The sequence below is a fragment of the Tauraco erythrolophus genome, chromosome 19, assembly GCF_009769465.1.
Source record: "Tauraco erythrolophus isolate bTauEry1 chromosome 19, bTauEry1.pri, whole genome shotgun sequence".
NCBI lineage: Eukaryota > Metazoa > Chordata > Aves > Musophagiformes > Musophagidae > Tauraco > Tauraco erythrolophus.
Genome location: NC_141483.1, coordinates 13,255,859 through 13,271,363, shown reverse-complemented (window position 1 = coordinate 13,271,363; position 15,505 = coordinate 13,255,859). Strand labels below are relative to the sequence as shown.

Here is a 15,505-nt window from a genome sequence, read left to right as displayed (position 1 = left end):
CAATATTTACCCAAGGCTGCACTGAAAGCTATCATCTCTTTTACATCTGTGAAGATTCTGTTGTGATACAGAGGTCAGGACAGTGAGCTAAACCTTATCTTTTTTTTTAAGCACTGTGGTTGAAAATTCAGACACCACTACTGACTGTAAACATCAAGCAGCAGGGGGGCAGTGGGGGTAGCAGCATGGCTACTTTGAGCTGCATGTACGAATAGCACAAGACTGTTGGAAGAAAGGATATGAAAATGTACAACTTTAAGGACAACACAGGATCCTCCACGCTTTCCCTGAGTTGGGAAGTCCCATAGAGCTGGGCTCTGATGTTTGATTTTGCTTCTGCCTTCTATCACTTGAGCTTTCAAACAGGCCAGCAAGCCGGAGCTCAGCCAGTCCAGTTCTAATGACGTCTGATCATGGAGGTCTCCTTACTTCATGGCTTCCCATCACAACAGAGTGAAACAATCTCACCATCTTGTTTTCTTCTTATCTGGGCATTTTCTAAAGTTTTCAGACATCCTTCCTCTTCTTTACCAGCTGCCTCTTTAACATACAGAGACAAGAGAAGAGCAGAACGGTTCTTTGCTTCTTGGAAGGTGTGGGGACTGAAATAATTCGATGTAAAGGAGAATCTCAGAGCAGCACCCTCCCACTGTACCCAGTACAGGTCCTTCTCCATCCTCAGCACTGTGGGCAGAATCGTGCTCTCCTCTGCCCCAAGTTCTGAAGAAAGGATGTGTATCAGTATTTACTGAAATAGTGTTTCTCTAGTATTAAGTGGTGGACCCACATCCACCACTTCCTACTACCCACTAATGCAGTCTACAGGGAGCAGACCTGGCCCCCAGTGCCTCCACAGGAAATACCGTTTTCATTTGCTCTGTGTATTCTATATGCTCAAAATACTCATCAGAAGAAAAGCGTAACTGATACCAGGAAAGCATGTCAAGAGAAAGTAGATCTCTTCTGGGAACTTGTAGGTAAATACGATTCCTAAAGGTCAGTGTACAGACTGAAAGCACAAAGGAAACACGATCTGGTTTAAAGGTCAAATCCAGGAGTCAGGAGACTTGGATTATGTTCCTGGCTCTACCACGGCTTTCATGCACAACCACAAGCAACCCATCCATCCCCTCTGTAACTTAGTTTAGCCAGCTAAAAGCTAGGACACCAATGCAGTGTCACTTTTCAGGCTTCCCGTGACGACCCGTAAATTAGTATTTTATGAAGCGTTTTCTGTTCCTCAGAAAGAAAAAAGGGGCTAACCCGAGATAGGCGCAGTGCTTAGAATTGCAAAGTATCACATTTATGATTGCTATTTACTGAGTCAAACTCTGCAGTGATTTACAACCTGTGCATTTCAATTGGCACCAATTTAATATGACTCACTGCATATTTTAATCCATCATCTGTGGCCTCACATGGGATTCTAAGACTATCCAAGAACCTAATTGCAATAGCAGGGGCTCCAAAATCCACCTGTTAAAGGTCTAAGCCTGGGTTTTGAAGGACCTGCAAGAAAAGACTTGCAGATGGAGAGATACCTGTTCCATGAACAATTTTCCCATTAATATACAGTCTATTTTTGGATTGTTGGGTATTTTTGAAGCTCTTGTCCTCGTTTCAGATGTAGCACAGCTAGCACTCCATATTCATTGCTGTTTTTGCGGCACATTGACAACTGCTGTTCAACCTTGAGGACACGAATTTGCCGTTTGCCCCCAGTGAAGCCTGGGCACAGGACTGGCACTCATGGAATGTCAGGGATTGGACCTCAAAGGATCCTCCAGTCCAATCCCCCTGCCGGAGCAGGACAACCTAGATCAGAGTTCCCATTTCACAAGGATCCTCTGCGCATTTCTCCATTTCAGGGGAACGAAGTAACTGTTCACCTGCTCTGTACGTCAGCCACCCTTGGCATCTCTTTATCCTGTCGAAGACCGCCAGAAACCTGAACTGGGTAACTGCAGCAATCTGCACATCTCCTACACGCGCGACAACAGCCTCCCTCCCAGGAAACCGCAAAGCCAGGGATGTACTTCCAAGGGTGAATCTCACACCTATTTCTGCCGCTCCCTGCGCCGTGAAGAACCTCACGGGAGCCCCAGCCCGCGGCGTGCCCGCCACAGCACCACCCGCAGCCACGCTGCCCACCCACCCACCCACCCACCCACTCCGTGGCACTGTGCCACCAGCTGCCCTCCGGCCAGGAGCTGGGGACCAACATCCCAATCCCTGCCCGATCCCGGGCGGGATGGGGGCACACCGAACTTCCCAGCGCCCCGCCGCGCTGGCAAAGCGGGCAGCGGGCACGGCTGCCCCTCCACGGCCTGACCGCCGCCCCCCCCCGCCCACCGCCGCTCCGCGCATGCGCGGACGCCCCTTCGCTCGGGCCCCTTTCCAGCCGCTCCGGCGCGTTGGCACAAGGCGGAAGTGACGCCGTTGCCCTCGGCCTGGCAACCGTTGCCAAGGTAACCGGGAGGCGCGCGCGCGGGAGGGCCGCGGCGGCTCGCGCGGGGGGCGCGGGACGAGGCCGCCCCGTCGCCTCAGGGCGCTGGAGCGGGGGCGGCCCCGGCGGGCCCGGCCGGCGGTAAGGGCCAGGCCGCCTCCCCCCCGCACTCTTCGTGAGGGGCCGGACCTTCCTCCGTAGGCCGCGGGGCGCCTCCCGGGGCTGAAGGGGCCGCCGGGCCGGGCCCTGCCGAGCCCGCTGCCAGCTCACCGCCCGCGGGCTGCCGTGGGCCTCGCTGAGGCGGCGCCTTCTCCCGCCCTCTGGGCAGCCCCCTGCTCCCTCTCCCTGCTGAGGCCTCCTGACATCTCTCCTGTCTTTTCTGCAGAGGTTTCTCCAGGACACGACCATGAGTGATCAAATCCAGTCCATTGTTGAGAAGCTCAATCAGGAGCCCTTCAGGAAGAACTACAATCTAATCACGTTTGACTCCTTAGAGTCAACGCAGCTGTTGCAGCTGCTCAATGATGTTCTGGGGGAGATTGACCCAAAGGTAAGGAAGGCAATGAGAGGCACTCAGGCCTGTGTAATTGCGAACATCTTAAATAGACTTGATGCAGAAATTGGCTTTTATTAATAGCTTGTATCAATCTTCCCGGAAATCAATATGCCTGGCAAGAATCCTTTCTGTCTGTACATCCATGTGTTTTTGGCAAACCAGCAAATGTTTGTTGGGCCAGCGATACTGGATCCCTGTCCCCCAGAGACTGATGACTGAATATTTTTCCTTGGGGTACAGATCTGAACTTGGTTCATACTGACAACCGCCATGTTCTTAAGTCAAAAGTCAGGCTGTGTCTTGCACACACACACAGGGCAGGAACTGATCAAGAACCGAACCTCATGACTTAGCTGTTGCAATAGATATTGCATTCCTCTCCTTTGAGGCTACCAAAAGTGCGCGTGTGATCAGAGAGGATTGTTCGTGCATCTGGGGCACAGAGACGTGCACCTTGGTGTGCTTGGATATCTGACTTTTTTGGTGGAAATAATCAGTTTGTCTGCATAGATGAGGTCTCATGAGCAGGGAAAACATATAACTGGGATAAATTTACCAGAACACACATGTTGGAGAAAAAAAACGTTAGAAGAGAATTGAAGTTTGGTTCTGTGTGGAGCATCTCACTTCATTGCCATATCATGTGATAAATGGATAAAGTAAATTTTTTAGTGTTGCTAGTTAGTTAGCATGACTTGGACAAACAGTGGATAATTAATTTTTTTTTTACTACTTAGCATGCTGTTGACATTAGAGAGGAGCTGCCGGAACAAACAGCTAAAAGAATGTTGAGTCTTCTTGGTATCCTTAAATACAAACCTCCAGGAAGTATATCAGACTTGTAAGTATCTTTTTGTCTACAAATCACAGTAAAACGTTTTTTACTGCTTATGTGGTAACGACTTTTAATCCAATAGTTGTGTTTATTTTTGACCTCGACTGTTCCAGTGGGTACGCGTAACGCCTTGAAGACAGCTCCTCCCGTGTCCCTCTAGAGCGTGGTGTGGGAGATGCCCGCAGAAGGCTCCTGCAGGTGCGGGCTGCCCTTCGGCCCTGCTGCAGCAGCTGCTATTGCGGAGTCAGCCAGGAGAGGGTGCCGCATGACTGGCAGGGTCAGTCCCTTCCCCATCCCTGTCAGACCAGCTGGATTGCACCCTCCTGGGCCGGTTTATAACCCAGAAAAGCCACACTCTTCCCACATTGCCTTTATTCCCGAAAAATATCGCAGGAAAGGAAGAATCGTTGTTGCGGGCTTTAGCCTTTTGATGCGTTACGGGGTTTTTGGCTGTGTCAAGGCAATAGAATGGGGATCATAAATAGCAAACTGTCATCATGAGCATTTTCTCTTTTAACAACATTAAGAAAATAATCAGGCAAGCAGAGAGGGAATGCCAAAATATTGCAACTCATTTGTTCCAAGCCAGCGTTCTTCAGTTTGAGACTTGTTTTCTTTTTCTTGTTTTCGTGCAGGAGCGCGTTTCGCCAAGGTTTAGTTACTGGAAGCAAACCTGTAATTCATCCTGTCTTACACTGGCTTCTTCAGAGGACTAATGAGCTCAAGAAAAGAGCTTACCTGGCACGTTTCTTAGTAAAACTGGAAGTGCCAGCAGAGTTTCTACAGGATGATACTGTGGCTGACATCAACAAACAGGTACCGTTTTTCATGAGTGCCAAAATTTTATGTTAATTACTCAAAGTGCCAATAGGAGAAGGGATAAATGAATGGAATTGAGGACTTACTGTTGAGATATATGTTCAAGTGAGTTATGTTAAGAACATGTTGGAATCAAGGGTGAGCAAAGGTTTGTAATAAGAAATAGATGTCTTTGACCACCTTTCTTTGAAATTCTGTATTAATAGGTAGCATTGAATTAAAAGGTTTTAAACCCTTTAAGTACTGGGTGATAAATAATGTTAAGAGCCGTGTTGGCCAAGACAGATTTTAATTTCTTTTCTTTTTTCCTATGAACTCTGACATGGATATTTTTAACTTTATAAATTACCACTTCAAACTAGTCCAGAAAACATTATGACCAAAAAGCCAACGTCTCCTAATTGTTAATTGATTGTGCAGTATTTAGCTCCTAATATTTATGTTAGCCTCATCCCACTTCTGCTTCAACCATTTATTTTTTTGTGAATAAGTAAAATTTTCTTTTTCTTGGGCTGACATTCCTACTCATTATGTTCCCACTTCTTTTGCGAGCATTAAATGTTGATTTTAGATAGTCAGAGTGGGTGGGCTTGAAATATAAAGCTTAAAGTGAACCAAAGTTATGTTTTTAGATCTATATTACCCGAGTACATATTTACCTAATTTTTATCCAGTTTTCTGTGCCTTTTGTTATGTTATAGTGACTTGCAAATCACAGTGTTTGTAACAGGTAACTGGATCATTATCTGTGCACCAGCAACAGTCTGACTGAAATTTGACTAAGCCTTTTATTTTTTTTGTTACCACTAACCATATTGGATTTATAACTTGGAATAACTAAGCAGAAGTAGCAAAGAGAGAAGTGAATGCAGATTGTATGTTTTTTTGATATGTCACAGTCTTAATATGTATATATATCCTGCTGCATTATTTCCATTACGTAAGATGTGTTCCTTTTTGGGATTACAGTAATATAACCATCTTATTAAACTAATGCCCTGCTGATTAATTCAAAACAGAAGCTGGGGTAATATAGTCCCTTAATGTAATTTAACATTACCGTGCAAATATTTAGATACCGATGAGGTGAAGAATTTAGTCTGAAGTATTTAGATAGACATGAGTTTGGAAATCTTAGAACATGGTCAAGTTGTATGGGTGTATAGAATGAAGCTCAAATGTACTTTTGTAAATTATTTTTAGAAGGTACTCAGTGTACTTGCCACCTTCTCAGCTGTGTTGTGATTTGGACATCAGATTGGCTGCAGTACATAATTTAAAAATTAAGCAACTTCAGGCATAGATCTAGTTGTCCAGTTTTCAGTGAGTTGTCCCAGGTGCCAGGAATCTTTCTTTCTGCTATAGGAAGTGAGAAACCTTCCCTTCGTTACGATCTGGCAAACCGCGCTATGCCCTTGTTTGAATTTTACCATTAGTCTTGAAATTCTGTGTCTCGATGAGGAAAAGATTTGCTTTTGAAAGAGGTGGAGAATCCACACAGAGGAAAGCTGTTGGACATCAGCAGTGGTGAATACAGTTGCTCAGAGACTACCTGCTGTTTCATTGTTTGTTAACTACTTAACTTCTATAATAAGTGACGTAATGCACAAGTGACGTAATGCACAAGTGACGTAATGCAGGCCAGTTGCGTTTTTGCTCTTATTTTTTGTAACTCATTCTGCATTGTTCAGTGTGTGCACAGCTTATCATACCTTTATTTGCCATTTAATCAAGCTCTTTCTCTGTTAATTTTCTTCTTCTCAGTAGCCATTTCATTGCTGGTTTTTGGAATCTGTTCCAGCTTGTCAGTGTGTGGCTGATACTGAAAGAAGCAGAAGTGAGGAGAGTGTTCTAGATGCTGGTTCCCCGGGGATTCATGGAATAGCAGGGCTGCTTCACTGCTCAGGGATATGATGCCTTTGTTCGAAGGGGCCTTTGCCGTTGCTGTTTTGTGTTCAACGTTCTTATCAATTGCTCTTTCCCGGAAGTGAAAAATGACCTGATATTCTCTTTTTAGATTTTCCCATCTTACTGAATGGCTGTTTCTGTGGAGATTATCTTTCCTTACATCTCAGCTTGCATTCCTCCAAGTTGAATCTAAATTTATTTCCTATCCATATTTCTAAACTCTTTCTGTCCCCTGTTATTTCTCTACCCACACAGACTTTCACACTGCCTCTCAGTTTAAGATTACTGGTGGGCAACATACTGGTGTGGAAGTAGCACGCTGTCTGCTTCTTTCTAACTACATATATCAATCTCTGCATTATACTGGGGGCACGATTACGCAATGTGAAAAGTATTTCTCACATGTTCAGTCAGGTGTGCTCTTGGATTGAAGCTCGGTGCTCTATAAATTCAAGTCCTGTTGCTTCAGTCAAGCGTGTTGTTAGATCAAGCTCTTCCTTTTTGGTTTGATAAATTCACGTATGTGATAAACATAGATTTATAGTAAGGGAGAATAATTTGTTAATATGACATTGTCCCTTTCAGATAACATCTTATCTTCCTGTTTTGAAATGCACTATGTATTAAAAGGGAAGAGGTGAAACACTGAAGAAATTGTGAAATTTCAGAGTGTACCTTCAAATGGAAGATAATTCACTGTGATTTTTTTATTTTTGCTTTGTTAGTTGACAAGCGTTTGTGATGAAAAATGTCTGTAATTCTTCTCACCATATTTCTATTTCTATATTTACTGTCTTCGTAGTAAAGCAACATGTTGATCTGAAAATCCTGAGAGCTCATTCTGCATGGTTTTTATTTTGTTTTATAGTATGAAGAACTGATGGAAGCATTTAAAAATCTACACAAGGAGTGCGAGCAGCTCAAACCATCTGGTTTATCTACTGCAGAAATAAGAAGGGTAAAAAAATCTGACACAATTGCACAACTTTCGTTTAGATTTTTTTGTAATGTCAGTTCTGTTTTTGTTTGGTTTGCAGACTCATTGCAGTGTTTAAGTTGCACAGGTCAGAGCTGGCAGGCCCTGCAGCTGCCTTTTTGAAACTGTTCTCTGTTGGCAAACAGATTAGAAAGTGCTCGCTCATGCTTAGAACTGAGCTTTCTCTTGCAGGGGGGTTGGACTAGATGACCTTTGAAGGTCCCTTCCAGCCCTAACCATTCTATGATTCTATGATTCTATGATTTCTGAAGCAGGTTGGGAAACAAGGCTGCCAAGACACTGTTGAGCATGATTTTCCCTTTCCTCTGAATGCAAACTGATACAAAGCCTTTTGCTTTACTGATACAGGGTAATCATTTCAGAGGGTGTTCGATGAATTGAGAGCTTAAGTCCACAAAAATGAGGATCCTGTGTGGCTAAGGTGTTAAGTAAAGATATTTGCCCTGTTTCAGCAAAATACTGAAGCGTGTGTGCAGCTTTCCTGTAAGACATACAGACAAGTTAAGCAAATGTGCAGATAAAGTCTAAATTTGGAGGATTTATTTCCCTTTCTCTCATAACTCTCAATCTGTGGAGTCCTGCTGTTGTAAAATAGGACTAAAGGAGAATAATAATCGGATACATGTTTTAGCACTAGAAGGTGTTTCTTTTAACTCAATTTTAATACAAAAAACGGCAGCAAACATCACTCATATGCAACTTCGTGCAAAATTGTCTGCCAGGAAGCAGGTAATGACGGTGACGTTAAGAACGTATGTTAGACTGCATCAGATGTTGAGCTCATGCTGATTTTTGCTTGGTTGTTTCTGTTTGTTTTTATTTTAGAGCAATCCACCTGCTTTTATTTTAAATGTTCACACTAACACTCAAGGATGCAGATGAAGGAATGTTAGCATAAAGAGTGGGAACTGTGGGGGAAGTAGGAGAGAAGAGAGAGATTGGAATCTTGGATGTTCTGGTTGTAGATCAATAAAATTATAACCACTTCAGTGTATTCAGAGAAGAATTCTGATTTTCATATTAATTTGGACAGAATTTAGTCCAACCCATATGGTATTGTAAATAAATTAATATTTCTTTATCTATTTTTTCTGCTTTTTTAGGACATCAGTGCAATGGAAGAGGAGAAAGATCAACTCGTCAAAAGAGTAGAGCGTCTTAAGAAGAGGGTAATAAGAGAAGTAACACTGTTACATTTCAGTGTCATAATCCTTGGCTTGCAACTCTGATTTTGGAATGCAAACAAGGATTAAGATAAACATACCGTATGTCTAGGAAGGAATCGAATAACTAATTGACCCACAGGGAATCTCCCTAGGCGTTAGTCCAGGGCTTTTAAGAATCTCAAGTTGAGTACTTTGCTGTCATTTCTGAGTAGTAACATGTATGGAAAGGAAGTGCTAAGCGGGCTCGTGAGACATACGATCTCTTTAATGTATTTCTCAACTATCTGACAGTAACATGCACTATTTATCCACTTGCTGTAGGTGGAGACAGTACAAAATCATCAACGAATGCTTGAAATAGCAAGACAGCTTCGCTTAGAAAAAGAGAGAGAAGAATCTTTGGCTCAACAGAAACAAGAACAAAAAAATCAGGTACTGACATAAAAGCATACCTATTAAAATAAGTAGTTGTCGACATTTGTTTGGGAATCATGCATTTAAAAAAGTACATCAGAAACAACAGTACAGAGTTTCTCCGAACATCAGAAAATTAAATCCCATTTAAACCAGAAATGTTTACGTACATTTTAAGAGAAGAGGCTTGACCCTGCAAGTTTTGAACACCTCATTCAAGGTACTTGGCTGCTTCATCTGCCACTGACATCATCGTTTAGCAGTCCCAGGAAATGACTTAATGTTGTAGCACCCAAAGAGAATTCTTTATATTTATGGTAGTGAGCAAATGTTTCCTTAGTTTGATTTGTATCTCTGCATCTGTGCTAAGATTTCAGGGGCTGAGTAACACAACAAGTACCTCAGCTTTTCACTACATGGGGGGAATATGTATTCAGGAGCAACCTTGGGATTTGGTCCCCAAGTTTGATGAAGATGATGTCCTAGGAAGCACTGGAGGCGGTTGATATCTGAATTTAAGGGTGGGTTTTATTCCTGACCTGTGTTGTCAAAACAAGATACTTTAATAAAAGCCAGTGCTGTATTGTTATATCATCTCACGAAATTCTCTAACATAAACTTCAACACTGTATTAAAAGGGGAAAAAACCCCAGACTTCTAGTATTGCAGTCTATATCTGGATATGGAATCAATGTGAATCTGTAGGCTTTCAAGCTGTTGGGTCTTTGCCTGAATCTGAGCGAGATCACAAGTGAAATGAACGTGATGTCCACCTAATTCCAGTTTTTAGAACACGTCTCTCTAAATCATAAAAAATGCTAATCAACTAGGTGTTGTTTGGCACTGAGCTTCCCGATGTGCCCTCAAGTTGGACAGTGGATTGCTGTGACTACTCAGCTGCATTGAGGAACTGCAGTATAAGAATACTCATCTGCTGCAATCCTAATTCTTACTGTCTTTTTTTGTTGTTCTAATGTTCAAGCCACTTATATTTTTGCTTGAAAATTGTTTAATGAATTTCTGCCGTGGAGAAAACATCACTTGGGAGTACAAGAATACTTTCCTTAATTAACACTAGAGAGTATCAAGTAAACCCAGGCCAATTGTTGAAAATTTGTTTTGGCACATTCCCTTGTGAAACAGATAATCACCAGATGCTTACAGCTACCATTTTTTAGATTTGGGATTCTTTTTGGTACTCTTTTGACTTAGTTAGTTATTTGAATATGCATTTCAAAGGAATGAGCTTAGGTGTGTCCAATTTTCTCTCAAAAGTTGTTCCATGCGGAGCAGAGACTACAAAGAGCACAGCTCCAGCTGAAAGAGATGCATCATGCTGTAGAGGATTCAAAACCTGAAAGTAAGTAGTAAGCTATAAAGGTTGGAAGTTTACACTTCTCTTTTGGACATGAAATCAAAACTGGATGGCTGTCAGTAATACGGTAGTGCCAAAAAGCGTATAGGAACTTAAGAGAATCTAAAGAAGGAAATAACTTGTGTTCTAAAGGCACATACTGGAGATCCTGAGCCTGAGTGTGCCTTGCCACAAAAAGCCAGGGAGACAATCGCAAGGGAAGATGATCTCAGTCATGGTTTTGAGGTCTACTTTTAAAAAAAATCTTAAAACAGTTAAATACTGAATACTAACCATAATAGTCTGCAAGAAAAAAAACAAACAGTTGGAACTACAAAGGGCTGGAAAAAGCAGAAGCCTCTTAGAAAAAGACAGACTTCTGATACAGTAAAGTTTTGTCTTTTATGTTTGTAATTGAGCATTGGTGAAACACTGCTTTTTAAAAATTTTCTCAATTCATGTACAAATACATTGAATACTATGTTTTATTCAGTGTAGACTTGTTTTTCTACTTCTATAAAATACTTGTTTGAAAAGCTTTAAGGCCTGTTTCTTATTGTAGTGCAATTTTGTGTTGTAGGTTTGTATGGTACCAAAAGCAAAGCTACTTCCTTATTAAGTTTTTTTTGATAGATCACAGATTATATATACACACACACACTTATATATGAGTATGTTTATAAGCATATATGCTAGATATATCTATATATTAAAGCCTATATATTTATATATTAATATATTTGTTTACATATGAAAATACTTAACTCTCATTATACAACTGGCGCTGATAAAGTTGTACGTTGCTGTATTACATCAATAATAGCAAGATTGCTTCTCCTCGCTTTCAGTGATACCTCAGTCTGCAAGTAACCTCAGCAAAATAAATTATACTACTTGTGGAATAAGTTAGTGCTCTGTGATCATTTGTAAAAATGGCAGGTGAGAAGGAATTGCAGTTACTAGATAAAAGCAAAACCAACTGTCTCCAATGGCTGCAGTTTGACAGCCTCTGGGTTTCTGATGATTTAATCTCTCTGAAGGAATCGTAACAAGGATTAACCTGGCAGTTCGACAGCAAAACTGGGAGTCAGTTTAGGGTTCAGGGTTTTAGATGTACGTGATCTTTGGCAAATTGCTTAACCCCTTCCAGTTTGTCTCTTCCGCTCGGTTATTAATAACGCATCATAGGATTGACAGAGGGTTTATGTGCTCTTCATACAGGCATTGGGGTTCATAGATTCATTGATTCATTTAATATATGTAAAGTAGTGTGAAGGTACGAGACTCAGCATGGTTCTTTTCACAGGGCTCTTCCAGTCACATTCTAAGTTGCTGGGGTAAAAAATAGCCATGGAATGATTTTTGTTATATGTATAAACTAATTCTGAAATGATAGAATCTGACTCTATTGATTTAAACTTAAAGTAACTCATTGTCCTACTCTTTCAAGTACATTTAATGTTCCAGTTGCATCACATAACTGCTTTGGCAGCTGTTTTGAGTTGGAGAATTTTTTTCAGTCACCACCATGTTGCATTGTTATTACTTCATAATTTTACTTTAATATTTTTACGATGCTTATCAGCCACTGAACGACAAATGGAACTGAGAGTATCTGATCTATCTTCTTCACTCAAAGCGACCTGCAGTGGATTTTCTAACTGTTCCATTTTTGAGTAGCTATCAGAGAGTTTATACAGCAAAGCTGTGTCAACATTTCTATTTCAGTTCCTGGATTTTTTTTAAGGCCAATAGAAACTTGATGGGTTCACTTCACAGAAGCAAAAGTAACATAATAAAAAGCCAATAAACATGTCATTTAATCATTGAGATGAAAGTAAAGATAAAGTTAACATTTAATTTCCTTATCTTGAGTCCTGCTTGCAGGGAAGAAAAACTGTTTAGATATACTGAAGAAAAACTTGGAGTCATTACTTAAGAACTTGTGCTGAAATTTTGCCCAAACAACGACTTCAGGACTTAGTTTTGTAATTGCTTCCCCCATAACACTTACAAAGACACTGCCTGTAGTAGCAATTACAGAATGACAACTGTGTTTTTTAAATGATTGAAATTAGGTGACCACAGTGCACTGAATAGGATTCCATTTATTTTAAAAGCTTTATTGGTCTACGGTTAGCACAATTTATTTTGTTTTAAAAAGTCCCTTTGGCTGCAGTGTGGCACCTCAGCTGCCTACTTGTGTCAGTACAGCTTGGATGCTGACAATTCAACGGCTGGTTGGTGGATTTTCACTGGAAGTTAGATACTTTAAAATAGTTTTCTTCCATTTTTAATACTTCAGGTGTTTTTACTTCCAAAGCAAGATAAAATGATAAAAGTTGTTGTTAATGAGTAGAAGCTTTTTTGTTTGTCTTGCGGATGCATGCTGCTTTGATTACTTCATCTTATAATTAATTTAGGATGAAGTACTTTAAAGAAATGTAAAGGAACTCTTTAAGGAATGCAACTAGCACATATTCATGACTATCATTAACATGCAATTAGCATCATTCTGCTTTAGCTGCACCAGGAAAATACGGCTTATGGTTAGTAGGTTTTTAACCTTTAATATTTAGAAGACTTTGTATTGTATCATGAAAAACAGATTCTTATGAGATGTTTTGTAGATTAAAATTGATCGTTCTGGTTTCCACAGTACACTCCTTCCCTGTTTATTAACTTCAGTACTACTCAGTGTTGTTTAACTACAGAGAGGCAGTTGCTGCTGGTAGCACTAAGTAACGTGAATTTGCAGTTTCTGGGTTTTTGTTGTTGTTCCGGATATGAATAGTCTTTGTATTAACACTGACCACTAGTTTGAATAACCTAGCTCATGCTTCCTCAGCAAAATTGCCATATTTTTCCTTTAATATCTCTGCTGGCACAAAGACAAATTGCTGATGCCAAGAGGCGAACTGAATTACTGAAATTCTTGATCTCTGTCCATTTTACAGAACTTTATTGTTCACTTTATTGGCAGAAATACAAAGTAGTGGATGACTAGCTTGAAAATATTGATTAAAAGAATGTGTTAAGATGATTGTTGTTGATAAACAGTGAAATGTGAAATTTGTATACTTCATTAAGTTAATATATAGTAATAGATTTAGGGCACTGAGAACTTCAAAGAGACCAGTCAAAGAGGATGTCTATTTTATTCTGTATTCTGAGCACTTGATGAAAAATAGAAATTTAGGATGCTATCATTTAAATATTCCATTTGAAGGAAAGCATTAACATTTTTGTTTTTCACATAACTCCCTTTCCTTAAAATTCCATATTTAAATTATCTCCACCAACACTGCAGACCACATAACAATTAAAGTTACAGATGTGTTTAGTGAAGGAGAATGGCTTAGGTGGAACTTTGTGTCCATCTTTAAATGATTTTATTTATTATAAAGTCATTGTCACTAGATGCAAGGTCAGGGGTAGAGCACTTTTAAGCTAACTTGATATCTTTGATGATAATACAAGTCCGGTTGGTCAGAGTAACAGTATTGCTGTGGTTGACTTTAAGACCATCGACTCTTAACTTGCACCCCATTTTGAAGAAAAATAAAAGGATTAAAAGGAGCGTACTGAAAGCTTTAGAAAGAAAATTGAACAGGGAATCGTCACGAGTGGATGTGTTTCTGATTGGGACTTGCAGAAATCAGCGACTGGCTCTTTTTTTGGTAGCGTTTACATCAGATACCTGAAAGAAAAATAGCAAATGATCACTGGTGAAATTGTCAGGTGAGATAAAAACTGGGGAAATGACTGAATAATGAGGAGAGCAGACTGTTGATTCCAAGTGACCTTAATCACTTAGGAAGCCAAGCCCACGCCAACAGTATGTATTTTAAGGAATAGCCAAATGCCACAGTATTCCTCTTGGAATAACGTCTATGCAATGTAGTTATGGCACGTGGGACTCTTTCCTAAGAAGTGACTCTGTAAAGGGCTCGTGGGTCATGGTGTAAAAATGGTAGAACTGGAGCTCCTGGTGTCCCATATTCGGTGCTATCCATGCATTTATTTATGGAAGAAAATGGAATAGGAGAGTCATATTACCCCTCTTTTTAGCTCTTTTATGTCCATCACTGCAACACTGTGTCCATTGACTAGGATTCAAGAAAAATGTTGAAAGGTCAGAGAGATTTCAAGACCATCAATAATAATTATAAACGTGGGAAGCAGAACTTACACTGGCAAATTCAGGAAGCTTTTTTTCAAGGAGATACCGAAGGGATGATTTGATCATAATCTGTCAGCGTTTGCATGTCCCACGCCTCTGTTTAATACAGAGAAATTGGAAGTGATATGATTGGAAGCTGTGGAGGGAATAATTTCAGTGCTCTGTTATTGAGGATGATTGCAGAAAGGGAAGTGAAGGCTTTGATGTAAGTGAATGCCGTGTGGAAGTCTGTGCGTGACCTTCCTATGGGATATTAAATGAAGTATTGGCAGATAGTCTGTAAAATGAGTGCTCCTCTTTTTTTCTTTTTTTTTTCTTAATTTTTCCTTTTTTAAAATATTGCTTATTGTTGTTACAAATAGTTTGGGTGTAGGATACACAGTTGGTAGCCTGTAAAGGGAAAAGAAGTAGGAATCTAAGCGCAAGGTGAATCAAGTTTTAGATCCATTAGCAGAATTGTGCAGAGAAATTTGCCTTGTTTCTACGTGACTGAGCAAGCACTAAGAAATTTTCTCCCATCTCTCTCTTTGTAACAATAATAACAAAAATTGAACGGAAAACATGAGGAGTTGCTCTTAATAGCTCTCCACATGTAACTACGTAGTTGGCAGAACCTTGCTAAAATAACCTCAGGGCACAGGGCCAGACTTTCTGTGCAGCTTACGTATGTGGATTTTGCAACCATAAGTCAATGCTAAAACATAAAAACAGAGTTTATATGTGTAATGGAAAGATTTTAAGTATGCTTGCATTTCTTTCCTCTAGCCTGGGAATTTCAAAAAAGAATGTTTTTCACTGAAAAAAAAAACCCCAACAAACAAGAGTTG

The 15,505-nt window shown here is 40.5% G+C and overlaps 1 protein-coding gene across 1 annotated transcript in view; it reads left to right on the top strand.

Annotated features, from left to right (window-relative positions):
• The first annotated feature begins 2,449 nt into the window (after window positions 1–2,449).
• IFT81 (intraflagellar transport 81) overlaps window positions 2,450–15,505 on the top strand; it is a 42,007-nt gene continuing 28,951 nt past the window's right edge. Inside the window, exons 1-8 of the mRNA XM_086623333.1 lie at window positions 2,450–2,468; window positions 2,832–2,996; window positions 3,740–3,843; window positions 4,473–4,653; window positions 7,433–7,522; window positions 8,665–8,730; window positions 9,049–9,159; window positions 10,417–10,501. Coding sequence (XP_086479459.1) covers window positions 2,853–2,996; window positions 3,740–3,843; window positions 4,473–4,653; window positions 7,433–7,522; window positions 8,665–8,730; window positions 9,049–9,159; window positions 10,417–10,501 — 781 coding nt within the window. The 5' untranslated portion in view covers window positions 2,450–2,468; window positions 2,832–2,852. The remainder of the gene's footprint in view (window positions 2,469–2,831; window positions 2,997–3,739; window positions 3,844–4,472; window positions 4,654–7,432; window positions 7,523–8,664; window positions 8,731–9,048; window positions 9,160–10,416; window positions 10,502–15,505) is intronic.